At 41.7% G+C, this 16,974-nt stretch overlaps 1 protein-coding gene across 2 annotated transcripts; it reads right to left on the reverse strand.

The window, feature by feature from the left end:
* Nucleotides 1–13,425: 13,425 nt before the first annotated feature.
* Nucleotides 13,426–15,149, reverse strand: BEX3 (brain expressed X-linked 3). Of its 2 annotated transcripts, none has more exons than XM_006736598.3 (3): nucleotides 14,868–15,149; nucleotides 14,392–14,476; nucleotides 13,426–14,037 (listed from the first exon to the last, which is right to left on the reverse strand). In XM_006736598.3, exon 3 carries the CDS (start codon nucleotides 14,008–14,010, stop codon nucleotides 13,672–13,674), a length of 339 nt encoding a protein of 112 aa, XP_006736661.1. In that variant the 5' UTR covers nucleotides 14,011–14,037; nucleotides 14,392–14,476; nucleotides 14,868–15,149; the 3' UTR covers nucleotides 13,426–13,671. The 2 variants fall into 2 exon arrangements, with proteins under 2 accessions (XP_006736661.1, XP_006736663.1); XM_006736600.3 differs by having other exon boundaries at nucleotides 13,426–13,992; nucleotides 14,868–15,147.
* Between the last annotated feature and the right edge of the window lie 1,825 nt (nucleotides 15,150–16,974).

The raw sequence follows: 16,974 nt of genomic DNA on the forward strand, positions 1-16,974 counted from the left end.
TCACAACAGCCTCTTAAGGTTTTTATCATCATTTATGGATCAGAAATTCAAGGTACAGAGAGGTTAAGAAACTTGTCAAGTGTTACAAGACTAGTGGGTAGCAGAGGCAGGACCCTAGCCAGGACTTTGTGGTATCAAAACCCACTGGTACTAACCATGAAGGTATCCTATCATGTAACAAAAATATCTCTAGAGCCCACCCAAGACCTGGAAATCATGAATTTTTATTTAACTGAATTGAACTTAATATAGTGATTGAATGAAGAATTCCAGTGAGCCTATAGCATGACTCTTAAAATAATTCTTTGGACTTAACATGGAAAAGTAGTTCCCTTCTATAAACTCAAAGTGTTTTTCTGGATGGGAATGGCTTTATTCTATGGCCCCAACCTAGCTGGCTGGAAGAAAAGGCTGATCCTCTTTGACAGGTAAGGCTGCATAGAGTGAGGTCACTAATGCAACGTCATCCCAGAGTAATGAAGTGCAGTCTGCCACCAGGACCCAAGAAGATCTGGCTGGTACTGCAGGGTCCTGTCCAAAATACACAGAAATAGCTTTTGATCCTATGCAATTCCTCATCTTTCAAGGGTTCAATGGACAAGGGCTCCTCTGAAGTTATTTGCAAGAAGTAAGGGAACATGACAGCACATGGAACAAGAGAAAACCGGGTGATGATTTTCTTCCTTTTTCCCAATTCCTCCAGGGGAGGAGAGTAGAAAATTGTAGGTTTTCCAGGGTTCTCTCTCTTTGCCTCCTTTCCTACCCTTTGCCCCCATGCTTTGTGATAATAGAGGGATGTAAACATAAGTCAGGAATGTGGGGTACCCTGAGAGGGGCACAGAAAGATGGGAGGTGCCTGACCACCAGAACGGCAAATCAGGAAGCACAAGTACTGGATCCCATGCTCTAGATGTTGGTTTATTCACCAAGCTCTCAGTCTCCATCTGTTTCCTTTTGCAGTGTCATCACTCTACCACATAGCAATGAAGTGCACACATGACAAAAATATCTATTTCCAAGGAAGGCTAACAGGGTGAGGTGACTGATCCATGAGACATGAACATCACAGAGTTATTATTTTGTGTCTGGCATTGGGACCTAAGGAGATCTCCTGTCTCTCTTTCTCCAGTATGCTGTCTAGCAGACACAGTATTAGGCTTTGATCTTGCCCATCAGGAGCTCAAAAGAAACACTCTTATGTAAAACAAGAGGGTAAGATAAGGGACTAAGAAAACACAGGGATGGGGTGGGTCGTGAGTTCAGTCCCTTACCCTAAATTCCATGTGTGGGGTACAGAACTCAATTGAATGAAAATGTAATTGTCTTATTCCCTTCCCCCAACCCATCAGGGCACTCATTCCACCATATAGAAATGACACTGACTCACAGCTAAAATGGAAACATACATGTATTTTTCTTCTCTTCTCCACATACCCCAGATCATGCTGCCCCTTAAATATATTCACACCTGTAGGTCAGAGTCTCCAGCCTCCTCCACCGCCAGTAAGGTAAAGCTCTGCCAGATTCCTGACTCTCAGCAGATCCACCCTCAGAAATTATGAGTCCCCCTTCCTTTTCCTTTCCAATGTACCACTCAGCTTCTGTCTTCCCAGGCCCACTGAGGCTGGAAAGAAAAGAGGCCAAAGCCCCAAGAAGTGACTGCACTGTCCCCACTGGACCGTAGGAAGGCACAAGATGTTTCCTGGTGAGCATTTTTTCTGAGCTTGGTGGATCAATCCAGAAGAGCAGGGAGGTGGCAGAATCCACCTGTGGGAGAAGGCTGTTTCTGGGCAAGAACTGGAAATCACAGGTTCTGTTCAGTCCAGCAGTTTTAGACACGGAAAGAGTTAGTCATAGAGTAAGGTGGTTCATGGGGTAGATTGTTTTTCTAAAAGAATTAATTTAAGGGCTTTGAGATCCCAAAAGAATTAATTTAAGTCCTCCTGGCAAAGTGAGGGGAGTTTTCTTTATTGAGGGCTGGGCAAAGGGCTTTTGAGAAATTACCCCTGCTCCCTGTGAACAGTTGGGGAAGTGGATTGGAAAGAGGGCCCTTGGATGAAGTCTCTCCTCAAGGGCCCTGGGGCCAGAGGAACCTATGTTCAGCATAATCCGCCCAAAGCAAGAGTGAGGATTTGTGATAAAGCCCAGAAGGAGATAACCACATGTGGTAAAGCAGTGGTTGGACACTTTTGATGAAAACTACAGTGCTTCTCTTCCCTCCTGATGTGCTGGCAGAAAAGAATCACAACTCACTCTTCAGTACAAAATGAGGAACACTAAATACATCAGCCAGTGATCAAAGTTCTTAGGAAAATTAGCAGTAGCTCCTCCACCCGAGGCTGAACTGAAAGCCCAGAGGCTGAGGAGCAAGTCTGTATGCTAGGGTAATAAGGGAGGTTTCAGGGTGAACACCATTGGCAGGTAATAATGAAGCTGCCCCGTTGCCAGGCCAACAGACATTGAACTCCTCTGGTCAGACTCCCTTTAAACCTCTGGCCCAAATCACCCATCACTGTGAATTTAGACTGAGTGAAGAGAGGACAACAACCTGAAGGGCTCGTGGCTGTGGGAAGGCTCCTCTTCCAACACAAAATGATGAACTCCCTGATGTTGGCAAAGTGAAGAGAGCGTCCTCTGAGTGAAATATCCATCCATCACAATGGGTGATTGGTCAGATATGATTCCCTATCACTGTTTCATATTGCAGCTAATTCTTTCTCTTCTGCTCCTCATCACCTTAGTGTCACGCATGGCCTTCCACGTTTGGAAACAACTTTGGGCAACTTAACTCCAGGAGATGCAGCCTCTTTAAGATGAAAGATTCTCAAACTCAGTTGTCATCTGCAGCCCTCAGAAGAAAAGAACAAAGAACACACTGAAAGGGGAGACGATCATGTAGTTCACTAACATCGCCTTTTGGTACCGAACAGCTGGCTTTGACTTTTGTTCACAAAACCATGGATCTCCTCACCATTTGACATAACAGCAGAAAACATAAAGAAACAGCAAGTTTATTTGTGTCTGCCTCTGCGTATTTTTGTCATTATCTACCTAAAAGTTTCTCAGTTTGTACAGGCGTTGTAAGTAACTTTTTCCGTAAATACTCTTTACTGTATGACAGGGAATGTGGTAAGTGCTCTTCTTGCATCATCTAATCCTCACCACAAGCCTATGAGGTAGGTACCATTTTTATGCCTGCTTTACCCAAGAGGAAATGGAGGCTGGAGGGTTTGTCCACAGCACCAGCTAATTTTAAGTGGCAAGGACAGGACTCATACCAAGACCATATGACCTCCAGAAATACACTCCCAACCTCTAGGATATTCCCTGGTGGACAGAGAATGTGACAGTCTTCTGTCGTCCTAGCCATATGACTTGGAGACATGGGATAATTTCCCCTGGTTACCCCAGCTTTCCCTTAGCTTAACATGAACTCCTTTGAGGCTGTAGCCTGGTGCACACTCAACACAGTCAAGCTTCTTAGCATTTCGTAAGTAACCTCATGACATTTATATAGAGCAAAGGAATCCTTTACACATCAGCAAATAATGTTTTATATTTTCTTTTATTTGTTTTATTTTATTTTTTAAGATGTTCTTTGGAACACATTCCTTTGCAAATTCTTGTGGGAGTTATTGCAACGATGTGGATGGAACTAGAGGGTACAATGCTAAGCGAAATAAGTCAATCAGAGAAAGATAATTATCATATGAGCTCACTGATATGCGGAATTTAAGAAGCAAGGCAGAGGATCATAGGGGAAGGGAGGGACAAATGAAACAAGATGAAACCAGAGAGGGAGACAAACCATAAGAGGCTCTTAATCTCAGGAAACAAACTGAGGGCTGCTGGAGTGGTGGGGGGTGGGAGGGATGGGGTGGCTGGGTGATGGACATTGGGGAGGGTATGTGTTGTGGTGAGCACTGTGTGTTGTGTAAGACTGATGAATTACAGACCTGTACCCCTGAAACAAATAATACATTTTAAGTCAATACAAAATAAAATAAAAATAAAATGATAAATGGATAACAACAACAAAAGATAACAAAATGTAAGTTCTTTCGGGTTTCCTCCATAAGCAATCATGTCACCTGCAAATAGGGACAGTTTTCTTTCTTTTTTATGTAAATATATATAATATATATATTTTTAAGAGAAGTAGAGAGGGGGGAAGGAGGGACAGAGGGCAGGGGAGAGAAAAAGTCTTAAGCAGGCTCCATGCCCAGCATGGAGCCCGACATGGGGCTCAATTCCACAACCCCGAGATCATGACCTGAGTCAAAACCGGACACCCAACTGAGCCACCCAGGTGCCCCGGGACAGCTTGCTTTCTTCCTCCATTTCTTCTTTACCAATTTGCATGCCTTTCATTTCATTTTCTTGCCTTCCTGCAATGGCTAGAACTTCCGGCGCTAGGTTGAATAAGAGTGAAGAGAGCAAACACTCTTGTCTTGCTGCCTATTTTAGGAAGACAACATTAGGTCTTTTACCATTAAATACAGTCTTATCTGTATGCAATTTGTCAGTATTCTGTATAAAGTGGAGGAAGTTTTCTCTATTCCTAACTGAGAATTTTTATCATGAAATGGTTTGAATTTTGTCAAATGCTTTTCTGTGTCAATTGAAATAATAATATATTTTTACTTTGTGGATTACATTGGTTGTTTTTTGAATGTTGAATCAGCCTTGCATCTCAGGAATAAACCCTACTTGGTCCTAGTGTGTACACATCTAGACCCCACATATTTTTATATGCTATGTTCTCAGTTTATTACTCTGTTCAAAATATTTTATAATTCTTTTTGTAAGGTCTTCATTGATCCATAGATTATTTATAGTCATGTTGTTTAAATTTCAAATATAAAACGATTTTCTGAGATTTTTCTGTTATTTATTGTTAAATTAATTCCGTTGCCAACGGTAACCGCACACTGATTTTAATCCTCTTATATTTTTGAAACTTGTTTATTTAAAAAATGTGTTTGAATGTTATTTAATGTTCCATGTTCCAACTGTAAATAATATTTTTTCTGCTGTTGTTGGCTGAATACTTCTACAAATTTCAATTAGGTCAAGTTGATAATGTTGTTCAGGTTTTTTTTAATTGATAGATTTTTTTTTAGAGCAGTTTTAGATTTACAGAAATAGTAAATTGAAAGTACAGAGAGTACCCATATACACCCTACCCATCCCCAAGATTCCCCTATTATTAACATCTTGCATTAGCATGGTACATTTGTTACAACTGATGAACCAATACTAATACATTATTAGTAACTAAAATCCATAGTTTATATTAGGGTTCACTCTTTGTATTGTAGATTCTATGAGGTTTTTTTTTTTTAAAGATTTTATTTATTTATTTGAGAGAGAGCATGAGAGGGGTGAGGGTCAGGTATTTATATCCTTACCTTTTTTTTTATCTACTTGCTCTAACAATTATTGAGAGAGGAGCCTTGAAATCTACAACCATAATTGCAGATTTGTCTATTTTTCTTTTCAGTGTTGTCAGGATTTGCTTTAAGCATTTGAAGCAATTTACTGGGTGCAACATATCTAGGATATCTATGAACTTCTGATAAATTAATTCTTCTGTCATAAAAATGTCCTTGTTTTTCTGTAGTAATATTTCTTGTTCTGAAGTATACTTTGTCTAATATGAGTATAAACACTCTGCCTTTCTTATGATTAGTGTTTTCCTTGGAATATACTTTTCTATCCTTTGAGTTTAGCCTATATGTGTCTTTATATTTAAATTCCATTTCTTGTAGAGAGCATATATTTGGGTCTTGCTTTTTATCTGGTCAGACAATCTAGTCTTTTAATTGGAGTGTTCATGATGCTTTATGTTTAATGCAATTTTCAAAAGAATTTGGTTCAATTTTACCATTTTGCTCTTTTTTTCTATTTGATTGTGTCTCTTTTTCACATTTTTCCTCTTTTCCTGCCTTCACTTGAATTATTTAAACATTTTTAGTATGTTATCTCCTCTTTTGGCTTGTTACTACAGTTTTATTTTTACTAGTTTCTCTGGTGTTTACATACTGTATTTCTAACATATTACTATCTACTTCCAAATAATAATTTAGCACTTCATTTATAAATGTTAAGAATCTTATAATAGGGGCGCCTGGGTGGCTCAGTTGGTTAAGCAACTGCCTTCGGCTCAGGTCATGATCCTGGAGTCCCAGGATCAAGTCCTGCATCGGGCTCCCTGCTCGGCAGGGAGTCTGCTTCTCCCTCTGACCCTCCCCCCTCTCATGCTCTCTCTCTCTCATTCTCTCTCTCAAATAAATAAATAAAATCTTTAAAAAAAAAAAAGAATCTTATAATAATCATATTCTGTTTTCTTCTCCTTTATTGAATTATTTTTGTCATATATTTTACTGGAATATATATCAATTCTACACTGTATTTATATTATTTTAGTTTTTAAAATAATCTTTAAAAATACTGAAAATAGAAGGACACCTGGGTGGCACAGTTGGTTAAACGTCCGCCTTCAGCTCAGGTCATAATCCCAGGGTCCTGGAATCGAGTCCCACGTCAGGCTCCTTGCTCAGCGGGTAGCCTGCTTCTCCCTCTGCTGGCCGCTCCCCCTGCTTCTGCTTTGTCTCTCTCACTCTGACAAATAAATAAATAAAATCTTAAGAAAAATAAAATGAAAATATTGAAAATAGAGAAAAATATATTTACATATATATTTGGTGCTCTTTAGTCCTTTGCACATATTCAAGGTTTTGGCATTATTTTCCTTCAGTCTTAAGTACATTTTAAAAAATATTTCTTATATTGCTGGTCTACAGGCAACAAACTGTTTTAAAGCTTTGTTGAATACTGAAGTATTTGGTCATTATTTTGAAGGATATTTACACAGAATATCTAATTCTAGTTTGACAGTTTGTGTTTTTAGCACTTCAAATATCTTTCCATTGTACTCTGGCTTTCTATTGTACTTTTTTTTAAGATTTTATTTATTTGTCAGAGAGAGAGACAAAGAGAGAGCACAAGCAGGGGGAGCGGCAGGCAGAGGGAGAAGCAGGCTCCCTGCCAAATAAGGAGCCCAATGTGGGACTTGATCCCAGGACCCTGGGATTGTGACCTGAGGCAAAGGCAGATGCTTAACTGACTGAGCCACCCAGGTGTCCCACTGGCAGTGTTTCTGATAAGTAATCCACATATGGTGATTTTTATCTTTGTTTTCCTTTACATGTTATGACATATTTCTCCAGCTTCTTTTAAGATTTTCTCTTTATTACTAGTTTTCAGATATTTTGTCATTATATGCTTTGGTGTGGTCTTATTTTTATTTGTGTTTTCCTACGTAGTTTCAGAGGGCTTCTTGGATCTTTGAGTTTTTCATTTTCCTTGAACTTAGAAACATTTCAAATATATTTTCTGTTCCCATATATATTTACACACCTTACTTTCTTGATTATTAGATTACAAGATCTGTAACATACACCATTGATTCAAATACTTTTTTAAGATAAAAATAAAACCATCACATAAAATCTACACATCTATTTTATGATGTATCCCCATGTGAGAAATGTTGAAAGATTTTTAAAAACAGAGCCTAATATAGAATAAGACAATTTTGGGGCGCCTGGGTGGCTCAGTCGTTAAACGTCTGCCTTCAGCTTGGGTCATGATCTTAGGGTCCTGGGATCGAGCCCCAAATCGGGCTCCCTGCTCAGACGGAAGCCTGCTTCTCCCTCTCCCATTCCCCCTGCTTGTGTTCCCTCTCTCGCTGTGTTTCTCTCTGTCAAATAAATAAAATCTTAAAAAAAAAAAAAAAAGACAATTTAGGTCATGTTATATACACATTGCTAGGATCTCTGACATTTTTATGTATTTCTTTGCATTCTTTTTCTAGGCATGTTTGTATCAGCATAATTTTATTTCTACTCCATTACTAGTGGTTCTTCAGTCTCTTATTGTGCTTTAGAATTTTTCAGGGGAGCATGATAATAATGCATATTTGGGGGCCCAGCTGGAAGTATGTTTGATTCATGGAATCTGGGGAAGAGGTGCCTATGTCTGCATTGTTAGCAAAAGAGGAAATTCTAAAGCAAGAAGTCTGTGTGCCATGCTTCAAAAATCACTGGTACATTCTGACAAGGATTCCCCCCTAGACCAAAACTTTAGTCGGACTCCTCTGAGCCTTCTTTCTACTAGGTCTTGTCCTTGGTCCTGGTCTTGGTCTGCAAAGCTGTTTTAACAAGGAATTCTGGTTAGCCAAGTGATCAAGAATCCCCCCCCCACAACCTTAATATCCAATTAAGCTTGATATCTAATCAAGTTGCTGTTTCCCCACCTTGATACTTAATCAAACTATTCTTCATAATTTTCCATCCTCTCTCTCACCCTTCCCACTGGCCGTAAGTTCCCAGCTGTCCTTGTATTTGGAACTGAGTTCAAGTGCTCGCTTCGGCAGCACATATACTAAAATTGGAATTGAGTTCAATCTCTCCCCTCTAGGCAATAGTCTTGATCCCTATTGCAATAATCTTAAGTCTTCGTTGCTGTTTTTTAACAAGTATCTGATGCAAATTTTCTTTTACAATATGATGCAAAATTTTTGTTCATGTTTTAAATTGTTGTGTCATCCTGCCCCTGCTACACTCCTTGAGAAATGCAAGTCTTTGCCTCTAGAGAAGTGACATGAATGAAAAGAATGAAATTCTTTAGTCAAGGGTAGAACTGGGTTGGGGGATGAGGATCTCCAGAGTCATAATGGCCACATTAAACATTTATTCAAGACATACCAGTATTTCTACTCCTGAATAGGACAGAGTAACAGAGACTGGAATTACCTTCCAATCTGAAGCAACTATAAAACTGGATAAAATTTATGAACCAACTCTTCTCAAAAGAGTGGACATTGGGCAGCGAGATCTGTGATCCCTGAGAGACTGGGAACAAATGAGGTTATTCTTATGATTGCCCCAGCCTACTTCCCAGAGAAAGTTTTCAGGCCACAGTGCAAGGAGTGGGAATCCAGGGGTAGCCCAGTGGTATTCCATAGATCAAGATAAGAAACTAGGAACTAGGGAGGTCAAGGCTGCTAGAGTTTGCAGGGCAGAGTATCAAAAAGAAAAGAGCTCACAGAGAAAGAATTTCGATGATCTGCTCAGCGTCCTCTTTGAATAACTATCTGAGTAGTCTAGGACCATACAACCCTGAGCATACCCAATCTCGTCTGAGTAATTATCTGAGTACTGATCATTAAATGCCTGTGAGAAAACTACCCCACACCAAGAAAAGAACCACCCCCAAAAGATTAAAGGGAACAATTTAAGTTCACACATGTTTAGGAACACTATATGTTCCTAATAGCCAGACTTGAAGACTTCATAATTCATGGGACATCAGATAGAGTACTCAGAAGGATTTTTCCTCATTAGTGGAGTACAATTAACCCTCAACACTACTCTGGTCCAGCCTTACGAAGATTAAAATCAAGAACCTAAAATATCAAACTGTTCACATGTAATTTAACTCTGTCCCAGAATAAAAACCAATATATTTACAGGGATCCAAAAATATCTAGCACTCAAAAGTTAAAATTAACAATGTCTGACATCCAAACAATTCCCAGGCCTGCAAAGAAGCCGGAAAATCTAACCCACCATGAGGAGAAAAATCAATCAAAACTGACCGAGATATGAAAAAGATGGTAAAATTAGACAAGGACATTAAAAGAGTTATTATAACTGAATTGCATATGTTCAAGAAGCTGTGGGGCACCTGGGTGGCTCAGTTGGTTAAGCATCTGCCTTTATCTCAGGTCATGATCCTGGGGTCCTGGGATGGAGCCCTGCATGGGGCTCCCTGCTCAGCGGGGAATCTGCTTCTCCCTCTCCCCCTGCCCCTCCACCCCGTGCTCACGAGCTCTCTCTCTCACTCTCAAATAAATAAAATCTTTTAAAAAATAATAAATAAAATAAAATAAATATTTACTATATCAAGCACTATACAAAAAACTGAGCTCCAGGGTGATTAAAACAAAATCATTGGTGTAAAAGGGCATACGCTTGCATAGAAATGATAATGCTGGGGCACCTGGGTGGCTCAGTCATTAAGCGTCTGCCTTTGGCTCAGGTCATGGTCCCAGAGTCCTGGGATCGAGCCCCACATTGAGCCCCACATCAGACTCCCTGCTCGGCGGGAAGCCTGCTTCTCCCTCTCCCTCTGCTTGTGTTCCCTCTCTCGCTGTGTCTCTGTCAAATAAATAAAATCTTTTAAAAAAAGAAATGATAATGCTTAGCTTATTTAATAACACAATTATTATATACTTGTTAATAAGAGATTCATGATAATGCATTAATTTAATAGGATATTTTGAAAGATAAAAAGCAGTACTAGTTTATAGATATATATTGATTGTTTAATGCAATCTAATTTTGGAAAGGTATATTCATTGTATTATCAATAAGCAAGGTAATTTAGATCACACTGTAAAATGCTGTAATCACTGCTAGTGTTTCTCTATGCCTATGTTGTCATAACTCAGATGCATCAGAATCACCTGAGGAACTGTCAAAACAGTAGTTCCTGATCAGGTGATTCAAGAGGTGATAATGGGGGTTGAAAGTGGGAAGAGCACCCAAGTGTCAGCATTTTTAACATTCTTCCTAGGTAATTATGACGCAAGTAAGAGGTCTGTGTTTACATAAATGCTGGTATATAAAAGGTTTTTAAAAGAAATTACAGATCTTGGGGGTGCCTAGGTGGCTCAGTCAGTTCAGTGACCAACTCTTGGTTTCAGCTCAGGTCATGATCTCATGGTCATGAGATCAAGCCCTGCATCAGGCTCCATGCTAAGTGCGGAGTCTGCCTGAGATTCTCTCTCTCCCCTTCTGCCTCTCCTCCTGGCTTGGTCTCACTCTCTAAAATAAATAAATAAAATCTTTTAAAAAAAGAAGAAATTAAAGATTTTGGGTTAGAGACTTTTCTTGCCATTTCCTCTGGAAAGTAAAAGTAGTACTTTCCAAGTAGTTACTTGCCTCAGTATACTTGATTAAGGACAAGTCAGTTAGGAACAATATTAAGCTGGGCTCCTAACTCCATTATAGTTAACCAATCAAAATGAATAATTAAGTATCTGCTATGTCAGGCACTATACTAGAAACTGAGCTCCAAGATGATTAAGACAAAATTATTGTCATAAGAAGGGCATGCACTCAGATAAAAATTTTAATGCCAAATATTTAATATAGTTTTATTATGTTGTTAATCACCATACATTACATCATTAGTTTTTGATGTAGTGTTCCATGATTCATTGTTTGCGTATAACACCCAGTGCTCCATGCAGAACGTGCCCTCTTTAATACCCATCACCAGGCTAACCCATACTCCCACCCCCCTCCCCTCTAGAACCCTCAGTTTCTTTTTCAGAGTCCATAGTCTCTCATGGTTGGTCTCCCCCTCCGATTTCCCCCCTTCATTCTTCCCCTCAGCTATTTTCTTTTTTTTTAACATATAATATAGTTTTTAAGAACTTACAAAGCAATTTCATGTTTCAGGTGTGGAAGGGATAAAAATGGGAGTGTTTCAGCTTTAAAATGTGTCTCCCTAATGTAATTTGGACATCTTCTAGGTAAGTCTGTTAAACTGGTTGGGTAAGCCTGCCCAGACTCTCTTTTGAGAAAATCCCCCCAAAGGGTAAAAACACAGGCAAAACAAAGCTTTCAGCCTGTTTGTGTTTGGGAGGTTTGAAGTAGTGGAATTCTAGACACACCATGGTGAGACATCTAGATATATCTCCTGAGCTAGGCCCCAGCGCACTGAAGTCTGAATTCTCCGAAGAGGAGCACAAAAATAATACCAAAAAGGGCTATTTTGTTAGAACCAACAAAAGACCAAGAACTGTGGGAGTGGTACTCACTTGGATAAATATAACTTTAAAGGGGGGAGAAAGACAGTCTCCAGACAGTAGTCAAAGGAGCAGGGTTTACCTCACCAGGGACTCAAGAGAAATCAGTGGGTTTTTGCTACCTTGAGGACTCACATCAGCAATGAAAACAGAATCAGAACCCAGAAGAAGGTTAAGTATGCCTAGCTGACATGGTACTAGATCAGGGGAGAAGTACTGCAAATATCAAAGAAATGACAAGGTGGGAGCCAACTATTTTTGCCCTTTGGACAAAATGTAAACATAGGTGAAAACTCCCTTTAGTCCTTCCCAAGTACCTGATGGAGTTGCATAGTAGGCAGCCCAACACAGTTCCACACCTCATCTATTCCACTCAGCTGCCCTGTAAGGTAAGGATTATTCCCCATTTCACAGAAAAGAAAATTGACTTTTTTTTAAAGATTTTTTATTTATTTATTTGACAGAGAGAGAGAGAGAACACAAGCAGGGGGAGTGGGAGAGGGAGAAGCAGGCTTCCCCCTGAGCAGGGAGCCCGATACGGCACTCGATCCCAGGACCCTGGGATGGACCCGAACCGAAGGCAGACGTTTAACGACTGAGCCACCCAGGCGCCCCAAGAAAATTGACTTTTAAAAGGTATGTATCAGGGCGCCTGGGTGGCTCAGTTGGTTGGGCGACTGCCTTCGGCTCAGGTCATGATCCCGGAGTCCCGGGATCGAGTCCCACGTCAGGCTCCCTGCTCGGCAGGGAGTCTGCTTCTCCCTCTGACCCTCCTCCCTCTCATGCTCTCTCTCATTCTCTCTCTCGCAAATAAATAAAATCTTAAAAAAAAAAAATTTTAAAGGTATGTATCTCGGGGCACCTGGGTGGCTTAGTCGGTTAAGCATCTGCCTTCGACTCAGGTCATGATCCCAGGTTTCTGGGATGGAGTCCAGCATTGGGTTCCCTGCTCGGCAGGGAGCCTGCTTCTCCCTCTCCCTCTGCTGCTCCCCCTGCTTGTTCTCTCTCTCTGTAAAAATAAATAAAATCTTTAAAAAACAAAATAAAAATAAATAAAAGGAATGTATCTGTAATAAAGGGAGGGTTTATTCTTCCACTTAAAACTGGAAAATTCTTTTTTTTTTTTTTTAAAGATTTTAATTATTTATTCATGAGAGATAGAGAGAGAGAGGCAGAGGGAGAAGCAGGCTTCCCACGGAGCAGGGAGCCCGATGTGGGACTCGATCCCAGGACCCTGGAATCATGACCTGAGCCGAAGGCAGACGCGTAACCATCTGAGCCACCCAGGCGCCCCAAAACTGGAAAATTCTTAAAGTTCACTCTTAAAGTTTGTTGAACCAGTATTATATACCTGTACTATATTTGGACTCCTTGAAAAATTGTTTTTGCTTCTAAAACTCCAGATAAGAAGAAGAAAAAAGTCACATATTATCCAACTACAGAGAAATGGTACTCAACACCCTGAGACATCTTATTTCTGATTGGGGGGGTCATATAATATATACATACGCTTTTAAATGAGACAATAATAAATGTATAGGTTGCTTTTTAATTGCTTTATTAACTTTACACTTTTTCATGCAACTGGGTGACTCTACTGTTGACAGAAACTTAGACTGGGTGCCAAGGCAATCTTCAATTGGAATCTGGTAACACAGAACCCACCTGACACATGAAAATTACATAAGGTTCACAGCAAACGAATCAGTAAAGGTATATCAGGAAAATGCAAGGAAAAAGAAAACAGTGTTGAATCACAGTATTAATCTCATGGAAAATGGCAGGAGTCAAGGCATAAGGCAAAATTCATCATGATGGTCATGGTGATTAGAGAGCTCCCCCATCAGGATACGCAGACAATTCCTCAACTGCAGCTCCCTAAGTTTTCTCCTGATTTCTCTCATCTCCTCCATGAACATTTCCATATCATCTCCATCTCCACCCATCCCATCATTGACCTGCCTATTGGGTATGGCCCATCGGAAATTTGGAGCAAGTCGGCGAGCCTGTCCCCGTCTATTATTTCCTGCAGGTTGGTGGCCTTCTCCCCCTCCCAAAGGGCGGTCTTCCTCTCCATTCTGCATGGGCTGCTCCATTTCTTCGTTTTCCTGGTGGATATTTGCCATGAGATTTTTTTTTTCCTGGTTGTTTTTCTTTGAACACAAGTAAGACAAAGGCAAGGAGAGAGACTGAATGCTTGGTGCACTGACCAGAAGGATTCAGAGCTCTGATATCTAAGGTTTTGTAAATTTTATTTTTTTTCCCACCTTAGGAGCTTCAGGCGTCCTCTAGGGGGCCTCCGAATCGAGCCCCTCCCTCCAGCTCTCTCTTTTTCCCTCCCTCCCCCGAAGCCCACCATTTTTCCTTTCCCAGGATTCTTTCCCCGAGCTCCGCAGGCACCAAAATGGAGGACTGGGGGGCAGGGGAATGGGGTGGATGAGGTAGATGGGGGGGGGTCTCAAACTGGGCTCTGCACCCGCCCCCCCTCCACTGTCCCCCGCACCGACCTGGGCCTATCCTTGCTGTCTCCTCCTTCTCCCGATTCTCGCCGTGAGTGCGCCGCCACGACACTTGACACCTACACCCGCAGACCTGCAGAGGGCCGGCGTGGAGGGAGCGGAGACTGTTGCGAAGCGCTTGGCGCCGACCGGCCACCACCTGGTCCTTTCCGGGTCCCGGCCCCCCCGGCCGCCCCCCATCTGCATTCCCGCCCTCACACCTAGCCCCCCCCCATCCTGCCCCGGAGGTTCACCATTTTCCTGTAGGAACTTGGGGGTGATTTCCAGTCACTCTTAGTTGCTCTGCTGCCCCCCCCAACGGCCGCCCCAGCACCCCCACCCCAGGGGGCCACTACTGATGTGCGCAAGAATGCTGGGTGTGGAGAAAGCTGGCCGGGACCCGCTGCGCCGACCCCCTGCGCCGGCCTCCGGGGTAGGCCGACAGCTGCCTACCTGGCCTCGGCGCGCGGCCCCGGAGCCCTTACCTGCTCCGCTTTCCTCGGGCCCGATGCCAGCCCGCCAGGCGCAGGACCGCGGGGAGCCGGTACCCAGACGGGAGTGACGACTGCACCGAAGGCTGCGTCGCTCTGCAGCTCCAGGTCACGTGAGGGCCCCGCGTCACCAACGCGCTCGCCCCCCAACTCCAGCGGTTTGTGCGGCGGGAGTGCCTGCCTCCACCCCTCGCCTCACGCACAAGCGCAGGCAACCCCCTCCGCCTGTTTCTGCGCTGAGCCCCAGCGCGCACCGCCCTGTCACTCAGCTTGGTCCTCTCCTCCCTGCGGCTGGAGTTTACCCTTCTCTGGTTACCCGGGAAGGTCTGCAACACCCTCCACCCCTCCCACTCCCGCCCCGGGCCTTGAGTTTGTTCAGTTCTGCTTTCTCTCCCCTTCTCGCTGGCCGCACCCCCTCTTTCCCCCACCCACCCTCAAGTGCACCGCCACCATTGCCACTGCGTCCCCTGAATTCAGATCCCCAGGAAATTTAGAATGACGGCTGGGGTGGGGTGGGAGCAGGGGACTTGTCGGAAAGAGGCCAGGAGACAGAGTGAATTCTTCCAAAGAATTTCTTTTATTTCCTTTTTTTAAAAAAAAAAAAAAATCAGCATGCCTCAAAAAATTAACAGTTGCGAGATTTCACTTTTGAAAGAAACGCTTCATCTTGCGGGATGAAAAAGCCACATTTACTCATTATATTCACCTGTATAACAGAAAATATTTTCTGAGTTCCACACATTAACATCCCTCTTGAAACATACTAGCTTGTTTCAAATTTCTATTTTGAAAAAAGAGGCATCTTTATGTACACAGTTGGTATTTTCAAAACGATCTGTAAAGTAAATCTTTAGGGAGAAGTCCAGTTGTCAGATATTGGCTATTTAATGTAAATTTGTGATGTTTTTGATACCATGGTCTTGGAGAAAAGGAGCCTTTTTTACTCCCTGCTTTCCTTTACAAACTTTCCAAACCACCCCTACAAATATCTTCTTAGAATGATCGGAAGTATACAATATGCAGAAGTTAGTTCCACAGCCATCTGCCTTTTGATGTAAATGAGAAAAATATTAGAAATAAGCAGGGGGTTATGATCTCACTGATACATGGAATTTAAGAAACAAGCAGAGGATCATAGAGGAAGAGAGGAATAAATGAAACAAGATGAAACCAGAGAGGGAGACAAACCATAAGAGACTCTTAATCTTAGGAATCCCTTGAAACCGAGGGTGGGCTGGAGGGGAGGGGGATGGGGGAATGGGGTAACTGGATGATGGACATTGGGGAGGGTATGTGTTGTAATGAGCACTGGGTCTTATATAAGAGAAGAATCACAGACTTATGCCCCTCAAACAAATAATACAGTATATGTTAATTAATTGAATTTAAATTTAAAAAAAGAAAATAAGCAGGGGGTATATGAAGCAACTAAACTTGAGACTGAAATTCACCTTGAGTGAATTGAGTAAATGTTCCTTTCTCCACCTTGGAGTAAGTTAACAAATTTTATCACAGTTAGAAAACAGATGTCTTTAGGAAAGTGGCATTTAATATAAAAAAATACTTACTAGATGTTGGTTGTGATAAAGGAACCAAAAGAGTTGTATGCACTGAGACAAGACAGGCCAGACAAATGTTTACTGCCTCTGGTTTTGGTTCCAAACTCCTGTGTAATCTCTGACCCTGTTAAACTAGCTGGGACATTGAATAAAGAAAGAGTATATGCCTAGTGCATACATAGTTTGAGGTTTTTATGCTTTGGAGGTATTTTGATATATAGCTTGTGAAAAAAACAAAATTCAACCAAGTAAATTTGAAGATTTAATTGGCTTGTTAAATGATCCATGAATCAGGAAGCATCCCATCTAGCAAGTAGAGGGGAGCTCTAATAGGCTACAGAAAAGGAAAGGTTTTTAAGGGCAGTACAAGGAATTCATAAACAGAAAAAAAAAAAAAAAGGATTATTTCACCTGAAGTCACCTTCATTTGGGGACAAATGGGTCTTAGTATATGAATTTCTTGATTTTACTTTGGAGGAATGAAGAGGGCCCGTGTGACAGATTACCTTATTGGTGCTGACCAGAAAATTCCTGACTGACTG

Source organism: Leptonychotes weddellii, chromosome X, assembly GCF_054177405.1.
Source record: "Leptonychotes weddellii isolate Sample4059 chromosome X, ASM5417740v2, whole genome shotgun sequence".
In the NCBI taxonomy this organism is placed as follows: domain Eukaryota; kingdom Metazoa; phylum Chordata; class Mammalia; order Carnivora; family Phocidae; genus Leptonychotes; species Leptonychotes weddellii.

What these genes read in the sequence shown, in the direction of transcription:
- BEX3 (XM_006736598.3), bottom strand. Translation starts at nt 14,010, where the DNA reads ATGGCAAATATCCACCAGGAAAACGAAGAAATGGAGCAGCCCATGCAG.